Source organism: Neomonachus schauinslandi, chromosome 9, assembly GCF_002201575.2.
Source record: "Neomonachus schauinslandi chromosome 9, ASM220157v2, whole genome shotgun sequence".
NCBI classification, from domain to species: domain Eukaryota; kingdom Metazoa; phylum Chordata; class Mammalia; order Carnivora; family Phocidae; genus Neomonachus; species Neomonachus schauinslandi.
In genome coordinates, this window is record NC_058411.1 from 104,073,288 (window position 1) to 104,099,919 (window position 26,632).

At 37.8% G+C, this 26,632-nt stretch overlaps 1 protein-coding gene across 4 annotated transcripts in view; it reads right to left on the reverse strand.

The window, feature by feature from the left end:
- Positions 1–804: 804 nt before the first annotated feature.
- Positions 805–26,632, reverse strand: part of DENND4A (DENN domain containing 4A) — a 93,431-nt gene continuing 67,603 nt past the window's right edge. For 3 of the 4 annotated variants that reach the window (XM_021694053.2, XM_021694054.2, XM_044918431.1), the window contains 10 exons: positions 22,054–22,243; positions 15,836–15,930; positions 14,380–14,555; positions 14,139–14,285; positions 12,636–12,834; positions 12,142–12,396; positions 10,858–10,975; positions 10,079–10,241; positions 9,852–9,916; positions 805–1,433 (listed from right to left, as the gene is read on the reverse strand). In XM_021694053.2, coding sequence (XP_021549728.1) covers positions 1,297–1,433; positions 9,852–9,916; positions 10,079–10,241; positions 10,858–10,975; positions 12,142–12,396; positions 12,636–12,834; positions 14,139–14,285; positions 14,380–14,555; positions 15,836–15,930; positions 22,054–22,243 — 1,545 coding nt within the window. In that variant the 3' untranslated portion in view covers positions 805–1,296. Of the gene's footprint in view, positions 1,434–9,851; positions 9,917–10,078; positions 10,242–10,707; positions 10,735–10,857; positions 10,976–12,141; positions 12,397–12,635; positions 12,835–14,138; positions 14,286–14,379; positions 14,556–15,835; positions 15,931–22,053; positions 22,244–26,632 lie in introns of all 4 variants that reach the window. The other variant, XM_044918432.1, reaches the window with a different exon arrangement.

The following is a 26,632-nucleotide window of genomic DNA, read 5'->3' on the forward strand; positions in this document are numbered from 1 at the left end:
TGATTTTTGAAATAATGGGACTAAAAGTATTTTTTTAGAGTCTCTTTAATACCCTTGGTGCTTAAACATTCAATTTATTGTCTGATTTCTGGATATTTCTGGATTTTAGATTCCATAAACTTCAGATTCTGAAGGCTTATTGAAAAAGCCAAGTTCCTCAATATGGGAAATTCTATCTGGCTGTACTTTGAGAGTTATTATTTTTCTACTTTTGAAAAAATATTTTGAATATTTTATATATATATATAATATTAACAGAATACTTCAGGGGGTCATATTCCAGATAAATATGACACAATCTGCATCATCCCCAATATTTTAGATATTAAAATAAGGGTAAAATTTGGAGTAAGTTGTCTGACATATTTCCCAGCCTAAGTGTTCATGTAGCATATTAAAATTTAAGTTGATATTTGGTTTTGTAAGCTATCCCTGTGTACTGTATGCATCTGTTAGTGATAGAGAAGATTTTCAAATCACGGTATATTGAACGTGATTTTGCAGACGCAGACTTGGAACCTCTCCGGCTCTCCTTCCACAAGGCTCAGTGAGTCAGTCTGGGCAGCGCACACCTTTGCTTTCATTCACTCACTGCGGGCAGGCTTAATGGTACTAACATGCAATCCTAGCATAACACGGACACTAGCACTGACGTTTCTGAATCATTCCCCCAGGTAATAAAAATATATATATAGATAGATAGATAGATAGATATACATATAGAGATCTGCAGCTGTACTAATTACTTCAAATAGCAGCAGACAAGGAAAATAAGCACTTAATCGCTTGCTTCATAAGTTTAAGTTCATTTTGTTTGCTATATTAAGTTTAAAAATTAAAAAAATATCAACTTACTATAAACAATTTAAAATATGTATAATACAACTTCATGGTCAAAACATTTGAATAGTCTATGAAAACAGGAAATACTTTGATCTTCCATTTGTTTAAGTTCCATACATGATTTTTCAATGCGTCTCTTCCAAGAGAAACCATGAAATGGTTGTCTTATTTTGAGAAGTAATTTTGTTTAGGGATTTCCTCGTCACAAAAATACTTAATTACTTGTTACAGGAGAAGTAAAGAAAAAAAAAGGAAATGGGAAACAAAATGGCTTTCTCCTCACTTGTCACTCTTCTCTTTTGAAAACATTCTGTACATAAGCTATCTGGACTTTCAGAACCCATTTACAAATGCATTTCCAAAAACTGAAGAAAAAAAGTTTAGAGTCTTCAAGTGTTATTTTATACATGGACTATACAATACATATTGAAAGTATACACACACGTGCATATCTTAAAGATAAGGTTCTCCAAAGGTTTTTCGACATTCCATCACCCCTGTACTTGGTGGTCTATCACAGTTGTGTGTACTCTTGACTTGACTTGGTGTGAGGCGATCATATGCCATCTTGTATTCTTTATCAAATGCATCTGCAAAAATTCACAAGGAAATAAGGGCATTCAGCAATTTATACTCGATATTAACAACAATCAGATTTTTGTAATATTACAGAACTAGAAAATTAGAGGCCAAGAAGGAATCTCTAGGTCACTTCTGCCAACTAAAGGACTACAGAATTTCAGAGCCCAAATGGGGACCTTAAAGTCCTTAGCATTTTATTATTTTTTATTTTTTTAGAAAGAACATTTTTAGTTTTTATTTTTTAAGATTTATTTATTTATTTGACACAGAGAGAGAGACAGCACAAGCGGAGGGGAGAGACAGAGGGAGAGGCAGACTACCCGCTGAACAGGGAGGGAGCCCGATGTGGGGCTCTATCCCAAGACCCTGGGATCATGACTTGAGCTGAAGGCAGATGCTTAACCAACTGAGCCACCCAGGCGCCCCAGTCCTTAGCATTTTAGAGCTAGATTACACAGACCAATGAAATTTAAAGTTTTAAGATGCCTTCTTTTTAAGATTCTTTTTTTCCAAATTTAAAAATTGTGGTAAAATACAGATAAAATTTACCATCTTAACCATTTTTATAGTTTGTTGGTATTACAAACCTTCATAATGCACAACCATCACCACCATCCATCTCCATAACTCTTTTCCTCCTGTAAAACTGAAACCCTATACCCATTAAACAATAATTCTCTGTTCTCCCCTCCCCCACCCTGTCAACTACCATTTCTACTTCTGTCTCTATGATTTTGACTACTCTAATAACTGTATGATTGTCTTTTTGTGACTGGCTTATTTCATTTAACATAATGTCCTCAAGGTTCATCCATGTTGTAGTATGTGCCAGAAGTTCCTTCTTTTTTAAGGCTGTATAATATTCCATTGTATATATAGACCACATTTTGCTTACTCATTCATCCTTCAATGAATACATGGATTGTTTCCACATTTTAGCTATTATGAATAATGCTGCTATGAACATGGATGTACAAATATATTTTCCAGATCCTGCTTTTAATTCATATGACCCAGAAATGTAATTGCTGGATCATATGAAAATTCTATTTTTAATTTTTTAAGGGAATTGCCATACTGTTTTCTAAGCAGCTGTACCAATTTACATTCCCAACAATAATGTACAAGGGTTCCAATTTTCTAGATCCTCACCAACACTTGTTATTTTTGTTTTGTTTTGTTTTGTTTGATAGTAGCCAGCCTAACAGTTGAGGTAGAGCCCCACTGAAGTTTAGATTTGCATTTCCTTAATAATTAGTGATGTTGAGCATCTTTTCATGTGCTTATTGGTCCTTTGTGTATCTTCTTTGGAGAAATGTCTATTCAAGTCCTTTGCCCATTTTGAATTGGCTTGGGTTTTTTTTGTTGAGTTTTAGAAATTTAAAAAATCTATTCTGGATATTAATCCTTTATCAGATATACAATTTGTAAATATTTTCTTCCATTCTGTGGGTTGCCTTTTTACACTGCAGATACCACCTTTTGATGCACAAAATTTTAAATCTTCATGAAGTCCAATTTTTGTATTTTTTCTTTTGTTGCTTGTGTCTATGGTGTCACATCCAAGAAATCAATGCCAAATCTAATATCACGAAGGATTTTTGTCCTGTTTTCTCCTGAGTTTTATAGTTTCAGATCTCATGTATAGGTCTTCAAGCCATTTTGAGTTAATTTGTTTTATAAGGGGGCCCAACTTCATTCTTTTGCATGTGGATATCCAGTTTTCCCAGCATCATTCGTTGAAATGACTGTCCTTTCCCCAGTGGTGCTCTTGACACCACTGTCAAAAATCATTTGACCATATATGTGATGTTTTATTTCTGGGCTCTCTATTCACTTCCATTGGTCTATATGTCTGTCTTCATGACAGCACCACACTGTTTGGATTACTGTAGTTTTGTATTAAGTTTTGAAATCAGCATTGTGAGTCCTCCAGGTCTGTTCTCTTTTAAGATTTTGGCTACTTGGGGTCCCTTGAGATTTCATATAAATTCTAGGATAGGTTTTTCTATTTTTGTAAAAAACATCATTGAGATTTTGATAGGGACTGCATTGAATCTAGAGACTGCTTTGGGTAGTACTGATATCTTAAAAAAATATTAGTCTTCCAACTATATGAAAATGGGATGTGTTTCCATTTATTAACATCTAATTTCTTTCAGCAATGTTTTGCAGTTTTCATTGTATAAGTCTTTTGCCTCCTTGGTCGAACAAATTCCTAATTATTTTATTCTTTTTGATGCTACTGTAAATGGAATGGCTCTCAATTTTATTTTTAGGTTATTCATTGCTATTAGCAGAAATAATGATTGATTTTTGTATCCTGATCTTCTATCATGCAACCTTGCAGAAATCATTTATTAATTCTAATAGTCCGGGTGGTTTGGTTTTGTTTTTGGAGTGGAACATTGAGGGTTTTCTATATATATAATCATGTCATCTATGAATAGAGATAGTTTAACTTCGTCCTTTCCAATTTGGATGCCTTTTATTTATTTTTCTTTCCTAGCTGCTCTGGCTCGAACTTCTAATATAGTGTTGCCTTGTTCCTGATCTTAAGGGGAAGCCTTTCCATTTTTCACCATTGAGTATGGTGTTAATTTGGGGTTTTTCATAAATGCTCTTTATCAAATTGAGGACGTTCCCTTCTACTCCTAGTTTGTTGATTTTGCCAAATGCTTTTTCTGCATCTACTGAGATATATGTGTCTTTTTCTTTTTTTTAAGATTCTATTTTTAAGCAATCTTTACACCCAATGTGGGGCTTGAACTCACAACCCTGAAATCAAGAATCGCATGCTCTACTGACTGAGCCAGCCAGGTTCCCCAGAGAGATGTGTGTCTTTTATTCTATTAATATGGTATATTACGTTGATCGAGTTTTGTATATTGAACCAGCATTGCATTCCTGGGATAAATCCCAGTTGGTTGTGGAACAGAAAGCTTTCTAAATGTTGCCAGATTTGGTTTGCCAGGATTTTGTTGAGAATTATTAATACGGGATATTGCTCTGTAGTATTCCTTTCTTGTGATGTCTTTGGTAATATTGGCTTCACAGAATGAGTTAGGAAGCACTCCTTTTTCTTCTACTTTTGTAAGAATTTGTGAAGGATTAATGTCTTAAATTCAGGCTGCTACAACAGAACACCAGAGACTGGGTGGCTTAAGTGATGAACATTTATTTCTCACAGCTCTGGAGGCTGGAACAACTAAGATCAAGGCTACGGTAGCAATATCTGGTGTCTGGTGAGAGTGCTCTTCCTGGTTTGTCTACGGCTGTCTTCTCCCTGTATCCTTAACATGGCAGAGAGAGGGACAGCTCTCTTCTTCTTTTAAGGATATTAATCCCATTTTGGGGGGGCTCCAACCAAATGATGTTATTGCTTCCCAAGGGCCCTACTTCCAAACACCATCACGTTAGGGCTACATACGAGATAGATAGGACACAAACATGAAGTCCATCAAAATTAGTGTTAATCCTTTTTTAAACATTTGATAGAACTCACCATCTGGTCCTAGGTTTTTCTTTCTGGGAAGCTTTTTGATTATCAACTCAAACTATTTACTTGTTACAGCTCTATTAAGGTTTTCTATTCTAGAGTCAGTTTTGTAGTTTATGTCTTTGTAGGAATTTGCCTATCTCTTCTGGGTTATTGAATTTGTTGGCATGTAATTATTTATTGTACTCCCTTATAATTCTTTTTATTTCTGGAAGGGCAGTAGGAATATCCCCTCTTTTATTCCTGATTTCATTAATTTGAGTCTCCTCTCTTTTTCTCCTAGTCTAACTAAAGATCAACTTTATTGATCTTTTCAAAGAACCAACTTTGATTCTGATGAGTTTCTCCTTTAAAAATAGTTTTTCCCGATTTTTTCTTTATTTCATTATTTCTGCTGTAATATTTATTATTTCCTTTCTTCTGCTTGCTTTGGGTTCAATTTGCTCTTCTTTTTCTGTTTCATAGGTTATGTAGGTATTTACATATAAGTTCCTACATGATTAATTTTCCAGTTGAACATTAGAATCATTTGTCAAGTTTCTTATTTTTAATAGTTTCCAGTGTTTCATAACCATTATAGTTTTTTTAAAAGATTTTATTTATTGGGGCGCCTGGGTGGCTCAGTTGTTAAGTGTCTGCCTTCAGCTCAGGTCATGATCCCAGGGTCCTGGGATCGAGTCCTGCATCGGGCTCCCTGCTCCGCGAGAAGCCTGCTTCTCCTTCTCCCACTCCCCCTGCTTGTGTTCCCTCTCTCTCTATGTCTCTCTCTGTCAAATAAATAAATAAAATCTTAAAAAAAAAAAAATGGGCGCCTGGGTGGCTCAGTTGGTTGGGCGACTGCCTTCGGCTCGGGTCATGATCCCAGGGTCCTGGGATCGAGCCCCGCATTGGGCTCCCTGCTCGGCCAGAGGCCTGCTTCTCCCTCTCCCACTCCCCCCCTGCTTGTGTTCCCTCTCTTGCTGTCTCTGTCAATTAAATGAATAAAATCTTAAAAAAAAAAGATTTTATTTATTTGACAGAGAGAGAGAGATAGTGAGAGAGGGAACACAAGCAGGGGGGAGTGGGAGAGGGAGCAGCAGGCTTCCCGCTGAGCAGGGAGCCCGATGCGGGGCTCGATCCCAGGACCCTGGGATCATGACCCGAGCCGAAGGCAGACACTTAACAACTGAGCCACCCAGGTGCCCCTCACAACCATTATAGTTAAAAAACAAATATTCTGGGCACCTGGGTGGCTGAATCGATTTAAGCATCTGATTCTTGATTTTGGCTCAGGTCATGACCTCAGGGTCATGAAATTGAACCCCAAGTCCATCTCTGCACTGGGTGTGGAGCCTGCTTAAGAGTCTCTCTCTCCGTCTGCTCTCTCCCCCCACCCCCGGCCACGCACATGCACGGCTCTCTCTCTAAAAAAAACCCCAAAACCAGAAAAACCCCAAAACCAAAAAAGCACAAATATTTACAACATTCTGCTCAAAGCCCTCTGGTTGCAATTTGAACCCATTCATTCTTTTCCTCTTTTTATTTTTTTAACATTTTATTTATTTTTTTTGGAGAGTTTTATTTTTTTATTTTTTATTTATTTGAGAGAGAGAGAGTGAAAGAGAGAGCACAAGAGAGGGTAGGGTCAGAGGGAGGAGCAGACTCCCTGCTGAGCAGGGAGCCCGATGCGGGACTCAGTCCCGGGACTCCGGGATCATGACCTGAGCGGAAGGCAGTCGCTTAACCAACTGAGCCACCCAGGCGCCCCTCTTTTCCTCTTTTTAATGGAAAGTGCAGCTCAACACATTCATACAGTATTTATTTACAAACAAAATTATAGGTTAAACACAGTTACGCTTCCATTAGCCTTCTCCATCAAATAGTCCTTAATTCTAAATAAGTTTTACCTTTCTTACTGGAACTTGTCCAGATTTTTCCACCTTTATTTCAACTAGGAAATCCATGACTTAAGGTAACTTCTGAGTACAATGTTCCTTGGTTATATTTCTCTGGGTCATACTTTTTTTTCCCAAAGATACCAAACACTGATCTCTTCTGGGCTCAGATTTATAGCTAAAATGTTTAAAAGCCACTTTAGTGTAAAGCCATTTTCCAATTCCTAGCTTTTAAATGAGCAGATTTATTTTCTTTCTGACCAAATCAGCCTCTTTGTCCTTTATTTTTTTTAAGTTTATTTATTTTTTTAAATCTCTACATCCAATGTGGGGGCTTGAACTTATGACCCCCAAGATCAAAAGTCGCAGGCTCTTCCCACCTAGCCAGCCAGGAGCTCCTCTTCGTCCTTTAAATGTTGGTTTTGTTTAAAATGTCAAACCTAAGCCACCACCTGGTTTCCCTTGTAGTCTTGCATTAGCTTCTTAACTGCCCTTTTCACAATCTGCTGGGTTCCCACCCAATTTGTTCTCCATAGACTAGAGATCCTGGTAAAACACATATACGAACATGTCTCTCTCCTGCCTAAGAATCCCCCAGATGTTTCCCACTGCACTGAGGATTCCTTCCAAAATACTTGGCAGCACCTATAAGACTGCATGATCTAGTTCCCACCTGTTTCTCCAAACTCATTTCACCCCACACTCACTCCACCTTTTCTCATTGAACTCTCTCTTCCCTGGCCTTTTGGTTACTCAAAATAGCAGACTCTTCACTTTAGGGTCTTCCTGCAAACTTTAAAGTTTGTTTGTTTTCTCCCCCACTCATATTCTGGCTAAATTCTCAACTTACTGCCACTTCCTCTGAAGCCTTTCTTATTTTTAAACTTGTCTGGCCCTGAGGCACCTTAGACTTGGTTCCTGGACACATTCTCCACTCCCTCCTGGTCACAATGCACTTTAGGTACCTTCCCCTACGGTCCAGTCTGCCTCTCAGCAGAAGCCTCCATAAACAAACCCTTCAACATCCAGGTTGTCCCTCCATCAGTCCATCCTAATACGAATTACTTACTCATTTATATTTGTTTCCAGGTTTGCTTTTTCCCCCCCTTCCCATTATTGTTCTAGTCTCCAATCCTTCCCCTTGGGTTTCTAAATTCTCCTCGGGCATCAACTCTGGGTCTACACAGAAAGTGATAGTTTTTTGAGGGACACCCAACATATATAGACAGTGAAGAGCTTTGCACCGAGAGAGGACCATAAAGGACAGGCCATAAGAACTCAGATGCTTCCAGAAACCTTCAAAGAATTGGCGAAGGAAGTTCCTATCAGGCCTGTCATCAAGCAGAGAGTCAGAGGAAAAGGGCTCTTGGACTCATGAAATGGTAAACTCCTTTAAGGTACCAGTAAAAGTACCTATGTAATAATCTCCAAGCAGCTCTCATAGAGGAGGAGTAAAATTTTGCGTGGGGGTTAGGGTCAGAAAAGAAGTGTGTTTGTAAATTCGGCTCTGGTTGGGGAAGGGATGCTTAACAGCACCACTGCAGGGGGCGTGTAATGCTTGCTTTGGCGACAGCAAAGTGAATGACGGATTGCTGAGATAAAGACAAGCCTTTCGTACTGTCCCTCTCTCACCATTACTTTAGGGGGCCAGGAAATTTATTTTAAAGTTTAACTAAATTTGACTTTTCTGTAGAATGTGCTCAGAAAAGGTTAACCTTTTTAGATAATGAGTGCATAAAAAATACTACCCCTCATCTAGTAGTTCCGTTCTGTAAGATGCTTGTCATCTCACCCATACGCATCATTGCTTCTGGATTCTACAGGTCCTCTCTTGGCACCAAGGCTGACAATTCCCAGTGACACAGGTCACCTTTGGTCAGAAGGCACCTGATACCCCCCTTGAGATACCCAGTTAGGGATGGCTGCTCCAAGCCCTCTACTTCATTCACTAACTCCTACTCTTCCCCACCCTCTAGTGAACTTGCTGGGAAGCCAGTGCTGCAGGCAGTGCTCCTGTTCTCTGTTCATGTTCCACACGATCTGGCTGAGCAACCTGTAATAGGGCATAAGCTTATTATATATTGTCATCATTTTGAGGGGCGCCTGGGTGGCTCAGTCGGTTGAGGGTCTGACTCCCTCGGTTTCAGCTCAGGGTATGATCTCAGGGTCCTGGGATCAAGCCCCGTGTCCTGCTCTGTGCTGAGTGGGGAGTCTGCTTCTCTCCCTCTGCCCCTCCACATGATCTCTCTCTCTCTCTCTCTCTCTTTCAAACAAGTAAATAAATCTTAAAAAAAAAAAAAAGAAAAAAAGTCAACCAAAGTGTTGACTAGCGCTAAATAACCAGATATGTTTTTGTTAAGACAATATACAGTCACCTAAAAAGTATGGCCGATTACATATTCTCTCTTTAACCGGGAGTGGGTTTACTTAAGCAGGGCACCCACGTTAGATACCAGTCAAGTCAGAGGACTTATGTGTATCATTATCACTTTCATCAACTTATTCACATTATAACTTTTCAGACAAGATGCCAAAACTCTGCTCCAGGTTCTCAATGCCTAACAGCCACCCCTTTCTTCCTTTTTTCTACCAGGGGCTATTTCCGCCCTTTCCTGAGACTTAGAAATGGCAACTTAAAGGGAGCCCAAGCACAATCACTGGGAGAAGGAGACGATCAATCAAAAAAGTTTGGGCCCTTCTCAAATAGATATTTAGCTACCGTACATCCTTCTGAAATGACAGCAGTCCCTATCTCATAGGGCTTTTGGGAGAATTACAGGAGATAATACACGGGAAGTACTTGCTACAATGTCAGGTACACAGTAGGCCTCAAAAAATGTTAGCTTTTATCATTTATCATTGATATAATATGACCAAAGTATCTAGTACATTAAATTAAAAAAATCAAAGGAAGAATTCTTCTAATATATTAATATAATTTAATATTAAAATAATAAATATCAAAATAATAATAAAGACTACCAATATAAAAATACTTCGAAAATGATACCAAGATATATAAACATTACATGTTAGGTATTATGCTGGATTACCTATATCAATGTTTTCTCTTCCCAGGGCCACAAGTGAGAGAAATAGTATTTCTCTATACAAACTCCTAGGGGGGGAAGGAGTGGAGAAGATATTACTATTCATATAATCTCTACATTCTATACAAAAATATTTATGCTAATATAAGCATGAAGTAATCAAACAAATTACTAAGCCAATAATATGAATCCGCTTAGAGGAACAATATATTCATTTAAGACAGACTTACCTCTGTCTTTTAAAATGAGGACATTTATTCAGTGTCTCTAAAATTTGACTCATTGGTCCATAGACATCATTCATTTTAATGCTTTTTACCATATTTTTCAATAGTTCCTGGTTAAATGAATTATCACCTTTTTGCAATAAATGGACCATTGGATACTTCTGGGCTGTAAAAGAACAAAAGAGCAGATGAAGGAAAATGTTCTACGTGTAAAGGACAATATAATTAAGCAGCAACTGATAGTGAATCAAGAAGCTACAAAGCACTAAAAACAAATTAAGGGCAATAGATAAAGGAATAGAAATCTAAGGATGAGAAAGAAAAAAAGGAAAAAAATAAGACACATAATGATGAAAACAGGCTTAAAGCTTTCTGTGGCCTCAAATAGAAAAAAAACTAAAAATGCAGTTTTCCTTAATACAGCCCCTGGAGGAAATTCTCAATCAGCAGCCTGGGATGGAAACAAACAAATATGTAAAAAGAAGAAACTGGGACAAGCAATGGGCTAAAAGCGAACTCCACAAAACATAACCCCTCCAGCACATACACAGCACCACTCAAAACAAAACAAAACAAAAAAACCCTTGGCCTCCATGGAAGATAGCACTAAAAACATCAAACTTAACACTCACTCTCAAACAAAAGAGTACGATTTTGACCTGTAAGACAAAAAGTAGTAAAGTAAAATAAAAGTTAGTTATACATTAGTTTACTATTGCTATTTAAAGCAAGTAGAGATTACTCTTACACAGACGAAGTCAGCATTCTATGATAGCACTTACTGTGGGCATTCCAGAGGATGTACAAGGGCTGTCCCGGATCCTGATGTAATTTCATATTGTCCCATAACATTTGTATTAAAACATATTTACTATCCTCAGACATACAGTGGCGAGGAATCTGTGTTGAAGAACAAACAGATATTCATTAATGATCCTTACCTGATAAGGTTTTGTAAATATAAAGATCCTTATATGTGTGCGAGAGAGAAAAGAGAACAGAAAATGACTGGTTTGTATGCATTTTATCTCGACTGAAGGAAGATGGGCTGAATTGAAAAGCTAATGATCTCTGAAGTAGATTTTTTTTTTTTAAGATTTTATTTATTTATTTGAGAAAGAGACAGAGAGAGAGAGCGCGCACAAGCAGGATGAGTGGCAGAGGGAGAGGGAGAAGCAGACTCCCTGCGGAGCAGGGAGCCTTGATGCGGGGCTCGATCCCAGGACCCTGGGATCATGACCCAAGCTGAAGGCAGATGCTTAACTGACTGAGCCACCCAAGTATCCCTCTGAAGTAGCAGATTTAACCAAATACTTAGATCAGTAAGAAAGGGTACCACAAAAGGCTAACATTAACCAGCTTATGACTGAGGGTCCCCAGAAAAATGAATCCCGGAGCCTCATTCTACATCAGTCCAAGACCCTACCCTAGATAAGTCACTGAGTTAACCTCTTGGTCATTCATTTGTCATGTGCTGAAAATCCAAACCACATGCACAATCATAGACATGAGTACAAGTAGGCAGAAAAAGTTCCTGAACTTAGAGATGTTGTGATTTAGTGGTGGTGATGCATATGAAGAAATAAAACACTTTTATATAACAATGGATCAAAAATACAAGTAAACACATAGTTGTTTACTAGTTAAGCAAAAACTCAGAGTAAAGGACTGAAGAGAATGGTAGCACATGCCTGAACTAGGAATTACAAACATCCTCCTAAACATGTGTAAGGCTTGTTTTTGAAGGAGGTATGAGACATGAGTGGGGCCAAATCACAAACTCTTCTGATAAGAGTTATTGACAGTTTCTTCTTGAGGTTATAACAAAAACACAGCCCATTTTGTATCAATTTTATAAGAAGGCTACAAAACATGATTTTGTCTTACTGCTAGGCTGTAAGAAGAAAAACTATCTGTAAATGCAACGAAAACAATTTTATTGATCTAATGATTCAGATGGTTATTTAAAAAACTTCGCATAAAAATTACTTTTTTGTCATTGAGAATATGCAAATATTACAATAGTGATGGTGGCATTGCCTTTTAGTTAATTTTCATTTTCATACCTTTGAATACTTGTTACAATGCTCAGAAGAAAGAATCAATCCAGGTAAGTTACTGGGTAAGTCAAGACGTCTAAAATACCATACAAGGTTCCAAAACACGATTGGATGATGGTCCACGAAGTCTGCCACTGTTATTGCATGGTCGCCTTCATTTTCCAGTAAGCTTTCAAGCTCCTTCCATACCACTAAAGGACTAAGATATGGAACAGTGATAGGATCTGGACTGGGGAGGTGCCACTCTAATCCTAAAGAATCCTGTTGAATAAATAAAAAAGCATAAATGGAAAATACAAGATTGATGATACTAAATCAATTTAAAAAATTCCTATCAATGATTTCCATATAAGTAGGAAATACTAGAATTGTATCATGGGACTAGAAACTCTTCTTGATATATTATAAAATTGAAGCTAATAAGGCTATATAGGACAAGGGGAACAAAATCATATGTAAATCATCAATGTCCAAATTTTAAAAAACACCAAAATACATACGGTAGCTCCTTGTAAAGTAGTTGGCAGGCTGCCTGTAGGAATGAGCTTCTGGCCTCCAGTGTCTTCCTTATCCAAGGGGCCATAAGTACTAACACTCCTGGCCATTGGAAATATTGGACATTTTGACATAGCTGTTTTTGATCTATCAGCAGGGATCTGAATACTTCGGGCATATGTATTTTCCAGCAGTTTAGATTTGCTTGGGCATTGAAAAAAGAAAAAAAGCATATCATTGTCTAGATTTACTTTATTTCATCCAGAACAACCAGATCTTTAGAATCAGAGCTGGATACACAGCAAAGTAAATCAAATAAAGATGTTAGTCAGAAGTCGGCTGGGGAATAGGATATATTTTTAAGTAGTCTAATCATGTTAAATTTCCTTTTTATCCAGTGAACTTTGAATATTCAAAAGTCATTCATTTATTAAAACATTTAGTGGACAACTGTTACACATCAGGAACCCCAGTAGGCCCAGAGGATACAAAGCAGAAAAAACAGGCGCCTATTCCTTCAGGAGTCACAAGCTAGGGGGACCGGGTCAGAGAAAGGGCTCCACTAATCCTACGAGCACATAGGTTTGCGGCTGTGCTGCCTAGGCAAGCAGGATCAAACAGGTCACGCCAGCCGGCCAGTACCCCACTGGCATTTTTTTCCTGCACATGCCATTAACAATATGACTTCACCTGCCCCGTTATGTGTATGATGTACCTGGCACTTCTCCAAAATGGAGTCAATTTCTGCATTTGTTTTGAGTATAAATTCACTTATATTAGGCTTACTATAAAGTCTTCCTTTGATTTTACAGTTCCTCTATCAGTTCTAAATGTTTTCTCAGGTTATTAAATATTCTAAAGCAGAAGTAAGTTAGGACTGATTTAATTCCTAAAGAGACAGGGATAAGAGAAAGATGTTCACTGTAAACAGGTGTTCTACAGAATTTTTACTTTTTTTTTTTTTAAGTAGGCTCCACGCTCAACATGAGGGGCTCGAACTAATGTCCTGAGATCAAAGGTCGCATGCTCTACCCACTGAGCCAGTCTAGGTGTTCCAGGTGTTAGTTTTACTTTTAAAACACTAGTAAACGTTATCATATAAGAATTCTACAGCTTAAACTCTGGGGATTCATAAAGCATAAACTATAACTGTTTAAACATTTAGGTTATTAGAGAATTTTAAAACTTTTAATTAGGGGAAAGAACTTAAGATTATGAATCTATCATACATGGAAATTTGAGAGAGAGAGCGTGCACACATGCGAGCAAGGCAGAGGTAAAGGGAGAAAGAATTTCAAGCAGACTCCATGGCCCAGCGCAGAGCCCGATGTGGGGCTCGACCCCATGATCCTGAAATCATGACTTCAGTTGAAATCAAGAATCGGATGCTTAACTGACTGAGCCACCCAGGCGCCCCTAGAAATTTTAAATGGTCAGCTGATTTTTCTGTCATTTTCAGAAACATGTGTAATACATATTAAAATATAGTTCCACATAATTATAATTACCTATTGAGATCAAAATTCCCTTGAACAGAGATAACAGATGTGTCAAGACCAGAGGCTGATGTTGAGATACAAGACTGCCTTGTCTGAGTTGAAAAGGAGGATGGAAAATGCATATTTTCTGTAGATGGGCTTGACTTCAGAAAGTATCTGCAATGTGAATTAAAGGAACTTTTTGAGAAAAGAGATATTCTAGGAAATATGATCCTTAAACATGAAGGAAAAAGAAAGCACAAATCATTACCTTCCAGGCCGTCTTAAATCTCTTATTTCAATATTCAGAAAGGGCAAGAAAAGATTGCCACAAAATGGGCATGTAGTATTGAGATTTGAATCATCTGCTGTCCAGCCAGCCATGATTTCCTCATCATGGACGAGACAATCACATGTTCTACACCGAGAACAACTTGAGATAAGAACCTATGGGAAAAAACAGCACTTTATAAAGCGAGCCTGTTGGAGATATTATGAATTAAAAACCACTTCAATCCATAAATCTATTAGAAAACTAAAAGTCAGAAGGATTCAGAAGTTACAAACAAACAAAAAATAGATTACATTCAGCTAAATTGATTTCAAAATTTTTCCCTGAAAGGGAACCTTGCATTTAAGAAAGGAAACCTTACCATTATAATTACTACAGAACTTGCCATGGTTTTATTAGTGAAAAAGTAAACCCAAGCATTAATTTGCTAATACCCAAAATAGGTATTCATAATTACATATTATGGGTCTGTGTGCTACTCATAGTGTGGTCACCAGACAAATGTGGGTCCACAAACTCTTTTCGATTTGTGATAAGTAAAGAAATTGAGAAGAGGACTTAGAAACCATTAAAGCAATTGGTCATTGCTGCAATATCTAAGTTTGTAATCAATACACATTTTCACAAGAGCATCAGCCAGGACGGACTGGAAATTAAAAACCCCAACAAAACCCTGGTCTGTCACTAAAGACAGTTTAAGAAGTGTTGCTATCGATGAATGTAAATGCTGTCACTACATGAATAAAATATAGAAATTCCTGAAACCATGAGAAACTTCATCAATTGTAATATCTGTGCTCATCATTTATCTTCCAGCTACAAGCAAATCTATTTTCCAAATTTATACAAACTGGCCTGAAAAAGCAACAACACTCACAGATGTATTTGGAAGCAATTTTTATACAAAAGTTTGGGAAAACTTTTAAAGTGTAAAAACGTAACTCTTTCATTGTGAAAAAAAGAGACACCCAGCAACATCTCCAGCAGATAGCCACGTCAAACTGATACAAAAAACGAAAAACATGATGGGCAAAGGGGACACAAATGCCAAAACAGCTCCATGTCCCCTCATCCTAAAAGTGTGCTTGCATAGCAGAATTGGTTTTTAAGAGGTTCAAATGTGAAATAAAAGTTCAAAAAGAACATAGAGATAATCAGGGAAACTAGAAATACTGAAAATGGAAATGCTTTTGTACATTGATAAATCCCGAAGGAGCCGTGGGACTTTCCTAGACAGAGATGAAGTAGTATGACTTTGGTATTCTCAAATACTGGCTATTTTACGTTTATTCAGCTGCAATATACATTCTGAAATTTTCAGAAGCTACATATTTAACTTTTTGTTACTCTACCCCTGACCATGAATACGTAAGGAACATAAGTTCTAGAAGTAGTGTAATAGTACAGGAAGACGCTCTTCGGATTAAAACTGTACCTCCATTGCATAGTTCTGGAAGATATTTGTATTACTTGTGTTGCAGGAAGGTGCCACTTCTGATTTCCCAGGTAAGGCAAACTTTGACAGGGATCCTGTTCATTATTAAAAAACAAAGAGCAAAACCATTACAATGAATGAGAAAGGATATGAAAATCTTTTACCTCCATAAATTCTGATAAAATGTCCAACTGTTTTATTCAAAATAGCAAAGGTAATTTAAGAAAAAACCAAAAAAGGCACACATTTTTGTTTTGAGTACAAACTTAAGGAAGTGTGCTCTGATTCTACAGCTTCCCACATGCTAGGGGTCGGAAGCCCTAGCTTCATTACTCACTTACGAAGTTACTTTGTGGGTACGGGCTCATCACTCACTTATGACGTACTTTGTGGGTACAGGCTACAAGGCATTCCAGTTATTTTAATTACTAATTTGCTGTTTCTCTTTTTCCATGTTTAAAATATAAGAATGTGTGGGCGCCTGGGTGGCTCAGTTGGTTAAGTGACTGCCTTCGGCTCAGGTCATGATCCTGGAGTCCCGGGATGAGTCCCGCATCGGGCTCCCTGCTCGGCAGGGAGTCTGCTTCGTCCTCTGACCCTATCCCCTCTCATGTGTTCTCTCTCTCTCATTCTCTCTCTCTCAAATAAATAAATAAAATCTTTAAAAAAAAAATACAAGAATGTGTTTAGTTCTAAGGTCTAAAACATATAAAATAGCTAATTTTATTTCCAATCATAAAAAAATTTACTGGCAATTCTCTGTCTTCTCAGGATCTTTTAAGATCTGGTACAGTAATCTTGTTCTTAAACACGAGGAGAGAATTTCCAAATATATTCTTAAGAGTTATGGATATTAGTAGGTATTAAAACAACAACAAAAACAACAAAAAGTAAGGGGAGTTCTGTGGTCAAATCAATTGTTGACAATGGCTATATCTTGTTAATAAAACTAGAGGTAATTTACCTTCTCTTTTTCTTTTTTCTCAGTAGTTACTAAATGTTACGCATAAACACATATTTTTATAAAGTAAGGGTAAAAAAATAAGTAATGGGATAAACTACCAGTTCACAAGAAATAGAGAAGACAGGAAAAAACATGTTAAACACCAAAAGGCAGAAGAAAAGTTATTAAATTTCCTTATTACTTGCAACCCATTGACAAGTCCTTGCGGTGGGCAGAGTGACATTCCTTTAGGGACTCAACTGCTTGGATGGTGACACTTTGATAAGGGCAAAAGGTAATCCTAACCTGACCCCCCTCCGCCCCCCCCCACCATTCCTGTAAGTCTACTTTAACATATAAAAATTCCTTTGGAAACTTCCTTTATCTCTACCTGCCCCCCACCCCATACATGTTGGCAATTATCCCCCAAGTATACATCTGAAGGGTCTCACTGAGTAAGGGACAGGCGGGGTTAGGTAGGGAGAGATAGGTAGGGGGCTCACAGAAATCCCAGAAATGCTGAGGCATAACAAAACCAGAGATAAGGGAACACACCAGACCACCCTGCCCTGGGTGTCAGAGGTGGGGTCTTTAATGGCCGTCACATTGTGACCAACAAAGAATAAGGAGACCCTAAAGAAGAAGTAAGCCATTAAAGATGTTATCACCAGCCCTTACTCAAACCAAGATGTCACAAGAATGTTAAGGCCACAAGCTCCCTGGTCAGTTCTATAAAAGACTTGTCAGTGGAGGCCCATGTTGGCAACCCTGGCGGGACCCCTCTCACTCCTGAGAGCTTTTGTTGTATCCTTGCTTAATAAAACTTTTTATCACTTTACTCACTCTCCTTTGTCCACAAGATTCATTCTTCAACTCCGTGAGAAAAGAACCTCTCTCTCTTCACAATCATAGGGATGCAATCAGCATAATCCAGACTAATGGCCTGATTGCTTCAGTAAATAAATGACAATGGTAAAAAAAGATAGCTCTAGAACTACCACCACAGGTCCTAGGCCCGTTTCACAGATGGGTTGAGAGGGACAGAGAGGGCTGAAGCCAACATCAACCTGTAAGCTGCTTACAGCTGGTGGTAATTGTAGTACTTTCCCTGGACGGTTCCCCACAACCCTCTGTAATCCATCTCTGCTAAAGCTAGTTCAGAACTGCTTTCTTGTACCTTCTATCAGGCTTGACTAATGAAATCATTTATGTGGGCAGCCTCCCTTTTACATCGAATTAATCTAGAGCACAGAATATTCACTTTAATAAATATGAATCAGGTTGTGAGGTTTATTTCTTAGCATAACAAATTGCTCTTGTATGTTAAAAAAAGGGGGGGGCGAGCTAATCACCCGATTTCTTCATGAATGGATGACAAGGGGGAGAAAAAGGGAACAAAGAGGAAGTTAACAGACATATCAGCCAAATGCAACAAGGGGACCTTATCTGGATCCAACTTGAACAAACCACCTATAAAAGGAGCTTTATGAGATAACTGTGAAAATTTAAACTAAATAAATATTTGATATAAAGTATTATATCGATCAAAACATTAAAAAATGTAATAGCATTACAATTATGTTTTCAAAAAATGAATGCTTCACAAAAGATACATAGTGTACGTGTACCAAACAGACCATGCTAACACAGTGTTAGAAGACAATGTTTATCTGTGAAGGGGGCAGTGACCACATGTGTGCATGAGAGAGGTTCTGGATATTGTTAACGTTCTGTGTTTTGATCTAAGTGCTGGTTACTCATGTGTCCTCAATTTCTGAAATGTATTTACATACATAAAAGTGTACACATTACATGCATAACATTAATAAAATTAAAAATGTTTATCAAATACATAATTAAAAAAATGTTTAAAAAATTTTTTTGAAAAGAAAAACCACTGGCCTAAAATGGCATCACTTAGGCTGAGTTCCCAACAGGGGCTAAACACCTAATCTAATTGCAGTTTCAACTTCCTCAGAGTGTAGTCTTAACCAATCAGTCAGGAATTTTCTGACCAATGCCTGGGAGTTTGCAACATGGGCCCTCTCCATCTCGCAAAGGAAGATGAAGTAATCTGCATGATACACCCCCTGCACTTCCCCCTAAGGGAAAGTGACTTTGCCTGGACTATCTTTCTCTTTTGCTAATAACTTTCTTGCCTCACCCTTCTTCTATAAAAACCTTCCATTTTGTACAGTTCTTGGAGCTCCCCTCTACTTGCTAGATGGGATGCTGCCTGATTCATGAATTGTTTAGTAAAGCCAGTTAGATCTTCAGATTTACTTGGTTGAATTCCATTTTTTTAACAATATAAAACATTAAAGTCCTTATATTTTAGAGCTACATATGGAAGTATTGATGAATAAAATTATATGCTGTCTGGTATTTACTTTAAAATAATCCAGTGGGCAAGGAAAAAATAGTGGGACTACAGGAGGGGGAAAGATAAAACAAGATTGGCCATTTTTTTGATAACTATTGCAATTGGGTAAAGGGTAAATGGGTGTCCATTGGGCTATTCTTTCTACTTCTGTGTACATTTGAAAGTCCCTACAATAAAAGCTTTTTAAAAGATCAGAGGTGCAGATCAAAAAGTATTATAATGCCCTTGCTTCCTTTGCCTTACTTATCAAACTCAACACCCAAAGAACAAATAATCCAATCAAGAAATGGGCAGAAGACATGAACAGACATTTTTCCAAAGAAGACATCCAAATGGCCAACAGACACATGAAAAAGTGCTCAATATCGCTTGGCATCAGGGAAATCCAAATCAAAACCTCAATGAGATAACTACCTCACACCAGTCAGAATGGCTAAAATTAACAAGTCAGGAAACAACAGATGTTGGTGAGGATGTGGAGAAAGGGGAACCCTCCTACACTGTTGGTGGGAATGCAAGCTGGTGAGCCACTCTGGAAAACAGTATGGAGATTCCTCAAAAAGTTGAAAATAGAGCTACCTTATGATCCAGCAATTGCACTACTGGGTATCTACCCCAAAGGTACAAATGTAGTGATCCGAAGGGCTACGTGCACCCCAATGTTTATAGCAGCAATGTCCACAGTAGCAAAACTATGGAAAGAGCCAAGAGGTCCATCAACAGATGAATGGATAAAGAAGATGTGGTGTACATATACAATGGAATATTATGCAGCCATCAAAAAACCTGAAATCTTGCCATTTGCAACGATGTGGATGGAACTGGAGGGTATTATGCTAAGCGAAATAAGTCAGAGAAGGACATGTATCATAGGATCTCACTGATATGAGGAATTCTTAATCTCAGGAAACAAACTGAGGGTTGCTGGAGTGGTGGGGGGTGGGAGGGATCAGGTGGCTGGGTGATGGATATTGGGGAGGGTATGTGCTAGGTGAGCGCTATGAATTGTGTAAGACTGCTGAATCTCAGACCTGTACCTCTGAAACAAATAATACATTATGTGTTTAAAAAAAAAAAAAAAAAGAAGATAGCAGGAGGGGAAGAATGAAGGGGGGGAATCGGAGGGGGAGACGAACCATGAGAGACGATGGACTCTGAAAAACAAACTGAGGCTTCTAGGGAGGAAGGGGTGGGAGGATGGGTTAGCCCGGTGATGGGTATTAAAGAGGGCACGTACTGAATGGAGCACTGGGTGCTATATGAAATGAATCATGGAACACTACATCAAAAACTAAGATGTAATGTATGGTGATTAACATAACATAATAAAATAAAATTTAAAAAAAAGTATTATAATGCATCCATTCCTCACACCATATCCTAGGATAAATTTCAAATGGATTAAATATCTAAATCGGGGGTCAAATCCACTTGTGTATGGCCACAAGCGAAGAATGGTTTTTACATTTTAAAGTGTTAGAAAAAGAAAACGATAAAAAAGAATATGTGACAGAGAGGTGTGTGGCCCACAAAACCTAAAATATTTAAGATACGGTCCTTTACAGAGAATTTTACAGAAAATGTTAAAAAGAAAATCAAAGAAGTGTCAGAAGAAAACACTGGTGAACCTAGGGAAGGGGACATCTTTCCTAATACCTCCAAATCCAGAAGCAGTAGGGACGCACTAATAAATTTGATGACATAAAATTAAAAACTTCTGTGTGGGGGGAAAAAAAAACAAACCATGCACAAAAACTTGACAAAATTGGAGAAAGTAGCTGGCAATTACCTAAGAGACAATGTGTGTGTATATATATATTTGTATATATTTATATATAAAAAGAGCTAATAAACCTTAAAAAAAAAAAAGGATCAACAAGTAAAATGTAGGCAAAGGACAGTCCATAGAAAAAGAAATACAAATAGTCCTTAAACATATAAACAGTTACTCAATTTACAAGAGGAATATAAATAATAACTAAACTGAAATACAGTCCTCATTGGTCAGGTGGCAAAAACCCTAAAGTCTGCAGAAATATTTTGTTGACAAGGCTGTGGGGAAATAGGTATTCTTATATACTGCCAGTGGTAATTCTAACTAGTACATCCCCGAGGAAGGCAACTTGGCAATATCACTTCAAGGAAGAATTTGTATCTTCCAAAGAAACCCTGGCAAAAATATAATGACATATATGCATCATAACATTTATAATAGTCAAAGACTAGACACTTAATGCCCATCAGTAGGGAAGTGATTAAAATAAACTCTGGGGCGCCTGGGTGGCTCAGTTGGTTAGGCGACTGCCTTCGGCTCAGGTCATGATCCTGGAGTCCCTGGATCGAGTCCCGCATCGGGCTCCCTGCTCAGCGGGGAGTCTGCTTCTCCCTCTGACCCTCCCCCCTCTCATGTGCTCTCTCTCTCTGTCTCTCTCAAATAAATAAATAAAATCTTTAAAAAAATAAAATAAAATAAACTCTGATACATCCACAGATGATTAACTATGCAACCGTAAAAATGAGTAAGGGACAATGCAATGTGATGATATGGAATGATCTTTAGGATATATTGTTAAGTGAAAAACACAAGGAGCGGGAAAGTACGTTACTTTCTGAGTTAGAAGTCAAGGAGGTAGTAAGAGCACTCACTCACATATCCCTGTATTTTTAAAGAAACAACAACGGAAGGATAAACCAAAATAAATAAAAATGGTTACCTCTAGGCACAGGGAGAAAACAAGATGAAGGGGTGGGGATGGAAGGTAGACCTCTCTAAAAGTGCCTTGGTTCTTACTGTTTTGACTTTGGAGCCATGAGAATCTTTTACAAAATTAAAACAAAGGAAAAAAAGTAAAGGTACCACATATAACTGCAGTATGACCGAACTGGACAAACCTTCTAAGGAGGCAGAACTTTCCAGACTTGTTCTGCTGAAATCAATTCCCTTAGTTCCTGAAGTGGCACTGCTCTCTTGGGAGGAAGTGGCTCCTTCCAACTCATGGCAAACATCTTCATCTGTTAAAGAGGTAGATTCAGAATCCTGGGCTCCCACTGAAGAAAGACTGGTACGATCAGAACTTTGATCCTAAGGACATAATTATAAGCTTAATTTCCTTCATATTTAAATTTAATTATTTAAAATGTCACTCCTAAGGCAGAGGAAATGCTTAATCACCCAGATGATTAGTTAATCAACATTATAACATCTACAGAAAGAAAACAACCAATTTTACATGGGCTACTAATTTGGACAAACATGGGTGGGAAATCATTTAGATAGCATTTTTAGTTGGATCAAAGTAGAGATACCTGTTGGTAAGATACCCTTGCTGACTTTGAAGCTTCATTTACTGTTCATTTTCCTCTCTGTGAATCCCAGCCCAGGATGATACCATTAGAACTGCATTTTATTCTTTTAAAATTTCATGTATGTTTACATTTTATTATTTTCCATAATAATCTAGGTTTCAAAGACATGTATTTCCAGTTTTCATTTTTGAGAACACCAAAGTGTAAGTTAAATGTTTTTCTGGTTATACCAACAATACATTAAAAAAAATCTGGTCAATATGAATTTTTGTATAAAGAAAAAAAAATTTAAGTATCTATAATTCTACTGCCCAGATAATACAACTTATTTTTTTCTAGTCATGTTGTGTGTGTGTGTTATTTTTAGGATTATTTGGATATTTGTACAGGCTTTTCTGCTATATCTCATTGTATTTTTAAAAGTGGGTGCTCTAGGAATCATACACACCCGGTCATTTACAGTCTACTTAAAGTTAGTATTGTACCTCTTGGTATATAATAACATAACTATAATGAATATTGGCAGAATGGATCTCTTTATCACTGTAAAATATGTACATATATTGAATGTTCCATAAGATAATGTCATAATTTTTGTTTTGGGCAATTATTTAAGAGGTAAGAAAGTAGTCTTTTATATTAACTATTTACCATGTTTTCTGTTCTTCCTTCATTCCTGCAGGTCCAGTTTTCTTTGTGGTATTATTTTTCTTCAGCCTGAAGAACTTCCTTTAGCATATCTCATATAACAGGTCTGCTGGCCAGGATTCTCTTCTTTTATCTGAAAATGCTTTCATTGCACCTTTCCCCCTGAAGAATATTTTCACTGGATATCGAATTCTGGGTTGACAGGTCTTTTAACAATTGTACGGTGTTGTTCCAGTGTATTCTTTCCTCCATGGGTCGTGGAAAAAATATATGGTTATTCAAATCCTTATTCCTCTGTAGGTAATGTGTCATTTTTCTTTAACAGTTTTCAAGATTTTTTTTATTTTTTCCTCCCAGCAGCTATTTTATTAGCAGATGGATATCTTCGCTTTTTAGTAGTTTGCTTATGTGTGTGTAGATGTGGTTTTCTGTGAGTTTATCCTGTCTATAGTTTACTGAGCCTCTTGTATCTGTAAATCTATATCCTTCACCAAATTTGGGAAGTTATTTCTTATTTGTTTATTTCTCCATTTTTTATTTCTTCAGGTATCTTTTCTACCACAATCTTTTTCTCTAATACTTCTGGAACTCCAATTATATGTTACTCCTTTTGATACTGTCCCACAAATCTCTGAGGCTCTGTTCATTTTTGTAAAAAGTCTCTTCTCTCTCTGTTCTTCTAATTGGATAATTTCTATTACTCAAGTCTTCAAGTTCATGGATTCTTTCCTCTATCTTCTCCATTCTGCTACTGAACCCATCCAATGACTTTATTTCAGAGGGTATTTTTTAGCATAAAACATGTTTTTTAAAATAGTTTCTATTTCTTGCTGATAATTCCTTCCTTTTCATTTATTTCAAATGTGTTTTTCTTTAACTTCAGGGAATTTGCTATAATAGCTGCTTCAGAGTTTCTGTCAGGATAATTCCAACAACTGGGTTGTCTCAGCATTGTCTTTCCCTTGAGAACGGGGTCACATTTTCCTGGTTCTTTATCAAGTCATTCTGGATTTTATTTTGGCACTCTGAATGTTATGTTGTGTGGTCTGGGTCCTGTTATAATCTCTTGGAGAACACTGATACTTTTGTTATAGCAGGCTTTGTTACTGACCAAGTTATGTTCGGACTGTAATTTGTATTTCATTTTTTGTAGGCAGTGACTTAATTCTTAGTTTAGTCCTGTAAGACTCGTCTTTGCCAGTTCACCTTTATCCCATGTTATGTGTAGTTCAAGACTAGGCTGACACTCGTGCGGGCCATTCACAGAATCTGGGAATCCCCTTCTCTCAGATGCCCCTCAAACTCTCCAGCCCACAGATGCCCCCTTCTCTGGCTCCTCTGTCCAGGAATTAGGGTTTCTCTTGAAGTTTCAGCTGCCAGGGCTGCCACACCACACCATGACGGGGACCTGCTCTTGGGGCAAAGATGCATGAGACAAGAAAATGGGGAATTCACCTCTGTCTGGGTCCCTCCCCACAATCTGCCTGCTTCTTCAGAATCCTTAGATAGTTGTTTTTTTTGCATTTTGTCTGGGATTATTAGTTATAATCAGCAGGAGGGATGTGCTTTAGTGGCTTTATGTTCCCACAGTGGAGCTAGGATGCTCACCCTCATTTTTATTTTTTTTAAAGATTTATTTATTTATTCGAGAGAGCAAGCGCACACAACACACACACACACACACACACACACGTGCGAGGGGCAGATGGAGAGAATCTTAAAGCAGACTCCCCGCTGAGCTCGGAGCCTGACCCCACAACCCTGAGATCATGACCTGAGCTGAAACCAAGAGTCCGACGATGCTCAACTGACTAAACCACCCAGGCGCCCCCTCACCCTCATTTTTAAAGATGATATTTGCTGGGTGTAGGAAAATAGGGTGGCAGTTATTGTCTTTCAGAGCTCTAAAGGTATCTTTCCAGGGTCTCCTGACATCAAAGTTTCTGTTCAGAAGACAAATGGCAGTTTCTTACTGTTGTTCCATTTGAAGGTAAGATAAGCTCTTTTCTCTGGCTCCTTTTAAGATTTCCTCTTTGTATTCCATTTCCATCTTTTTTAAAATTAGATGCATAATAAGTATGGTTTTCTTTGCATTTATTCTGCTTGACATTTGTAGATCTTCTAAATATGTAAGTTGCCATCTTTTATCACTTTGGGAAAATTTTTGGCAATTCACTTTTTAAATGTTCTTTCTATCTCATTCTGTCTTCTGGAACTCAATTACATCAGTGTTAGACATTTTCACTAATTCCCACATTCGTTTTTTTATTTTCCATTTGATTTCCAATCTGCTTCAAAGTGGATATTTTTTACTGAGTTTCCATCTAGTTTACAAATGTTCTTTTTCTGTGTTTTGTCTGCTGTTAAATCCAACTACTGCATTAATTTCGTATCTTTTTCGGTTCTAGAATTTATACTTGATTCTTTTTAATAGATAATTATCTGGTGAAATTTTCTACCTTTGCAGCTGTTTTTCTTCAGCTTTCCCTTGATTTTCTTGAACATATTAAAATTATTTCAAAGTCTCTTGCTAATTTAAATAGTTGGATCACCTGAACTTTTCTTCTGTTTTTTAGTTACGGTCCTGTCTCTTGGTATAGCTATTTTTAACTAAATAATATAAAAGATTATATATAAAAAATTATAAGGACTCCAGATGATATTCTGTTCCTCCAGAAAGGACACAGTCTTTCATGTGTTAGATAAAGGCTCATTATCTTCATCTAATCACAGGCTGAGCTGAGTCAAGCCTAGGTTGCTGTTTTGGTCAGATGCAGTCCAACTCTGGTTTGCCAACGCTCCGCTCCCAAGGCATGGCTCTGCGGGACTCCCAACAAAGGGCTTGGTGTGTTTACCAAAGCTCCCCCGGCTTCTACCCCCACCCCCCACCCTGGAATTTATGAACTCTTTGTGACTCTATTCCCAGCACCATGGAACTGCTGAAAACTCTAATTTGTCAGAGACTTTCTGCTTACCTTTTTAGCCTCCTGTCTTATGCGGTATCAGTACTAGGAAAATGTCCTGAAGGAAAAAAACTGGTGTATCTGAGGACCCTCAAGAGTCTGTGATTTTTGTCTCTCCAGCTCCACCAGATCCTAAAACTCTGTGTCCCTCTCACCTCTCCTCAGCCCGCTAAGGTAAAACCTGGATTTGCAGCCCTTTGCTTTGTGCTCAATCAACAAACGCCCTCAGGGGAAAGCAGTTGAGAACTTCGGGCTCCTCTCTGCGATTCACTGCTAGAATCTTGCACCTCTGCTTTCTAGGTGCTTTAGCAACTCTCTGATTACTTTAAACAGATACTTTGTATTTCATTTAGCTTTTTGCTCTTGGGAGATATGTATATAGGTCTATCGCAAGCTACTCCATCCTAACTAGGAGGAAAGGTCCTACGTCAGCCAGTAATTTTTGAAGGCATGCTGAACACTATCTGAAAAAAAAATCTGCACTTTGAAGGAAATAATAAAGCTCAGTAAGCATTTTCATATAACACTGATTTTTACTCCAGCTACAAATCATT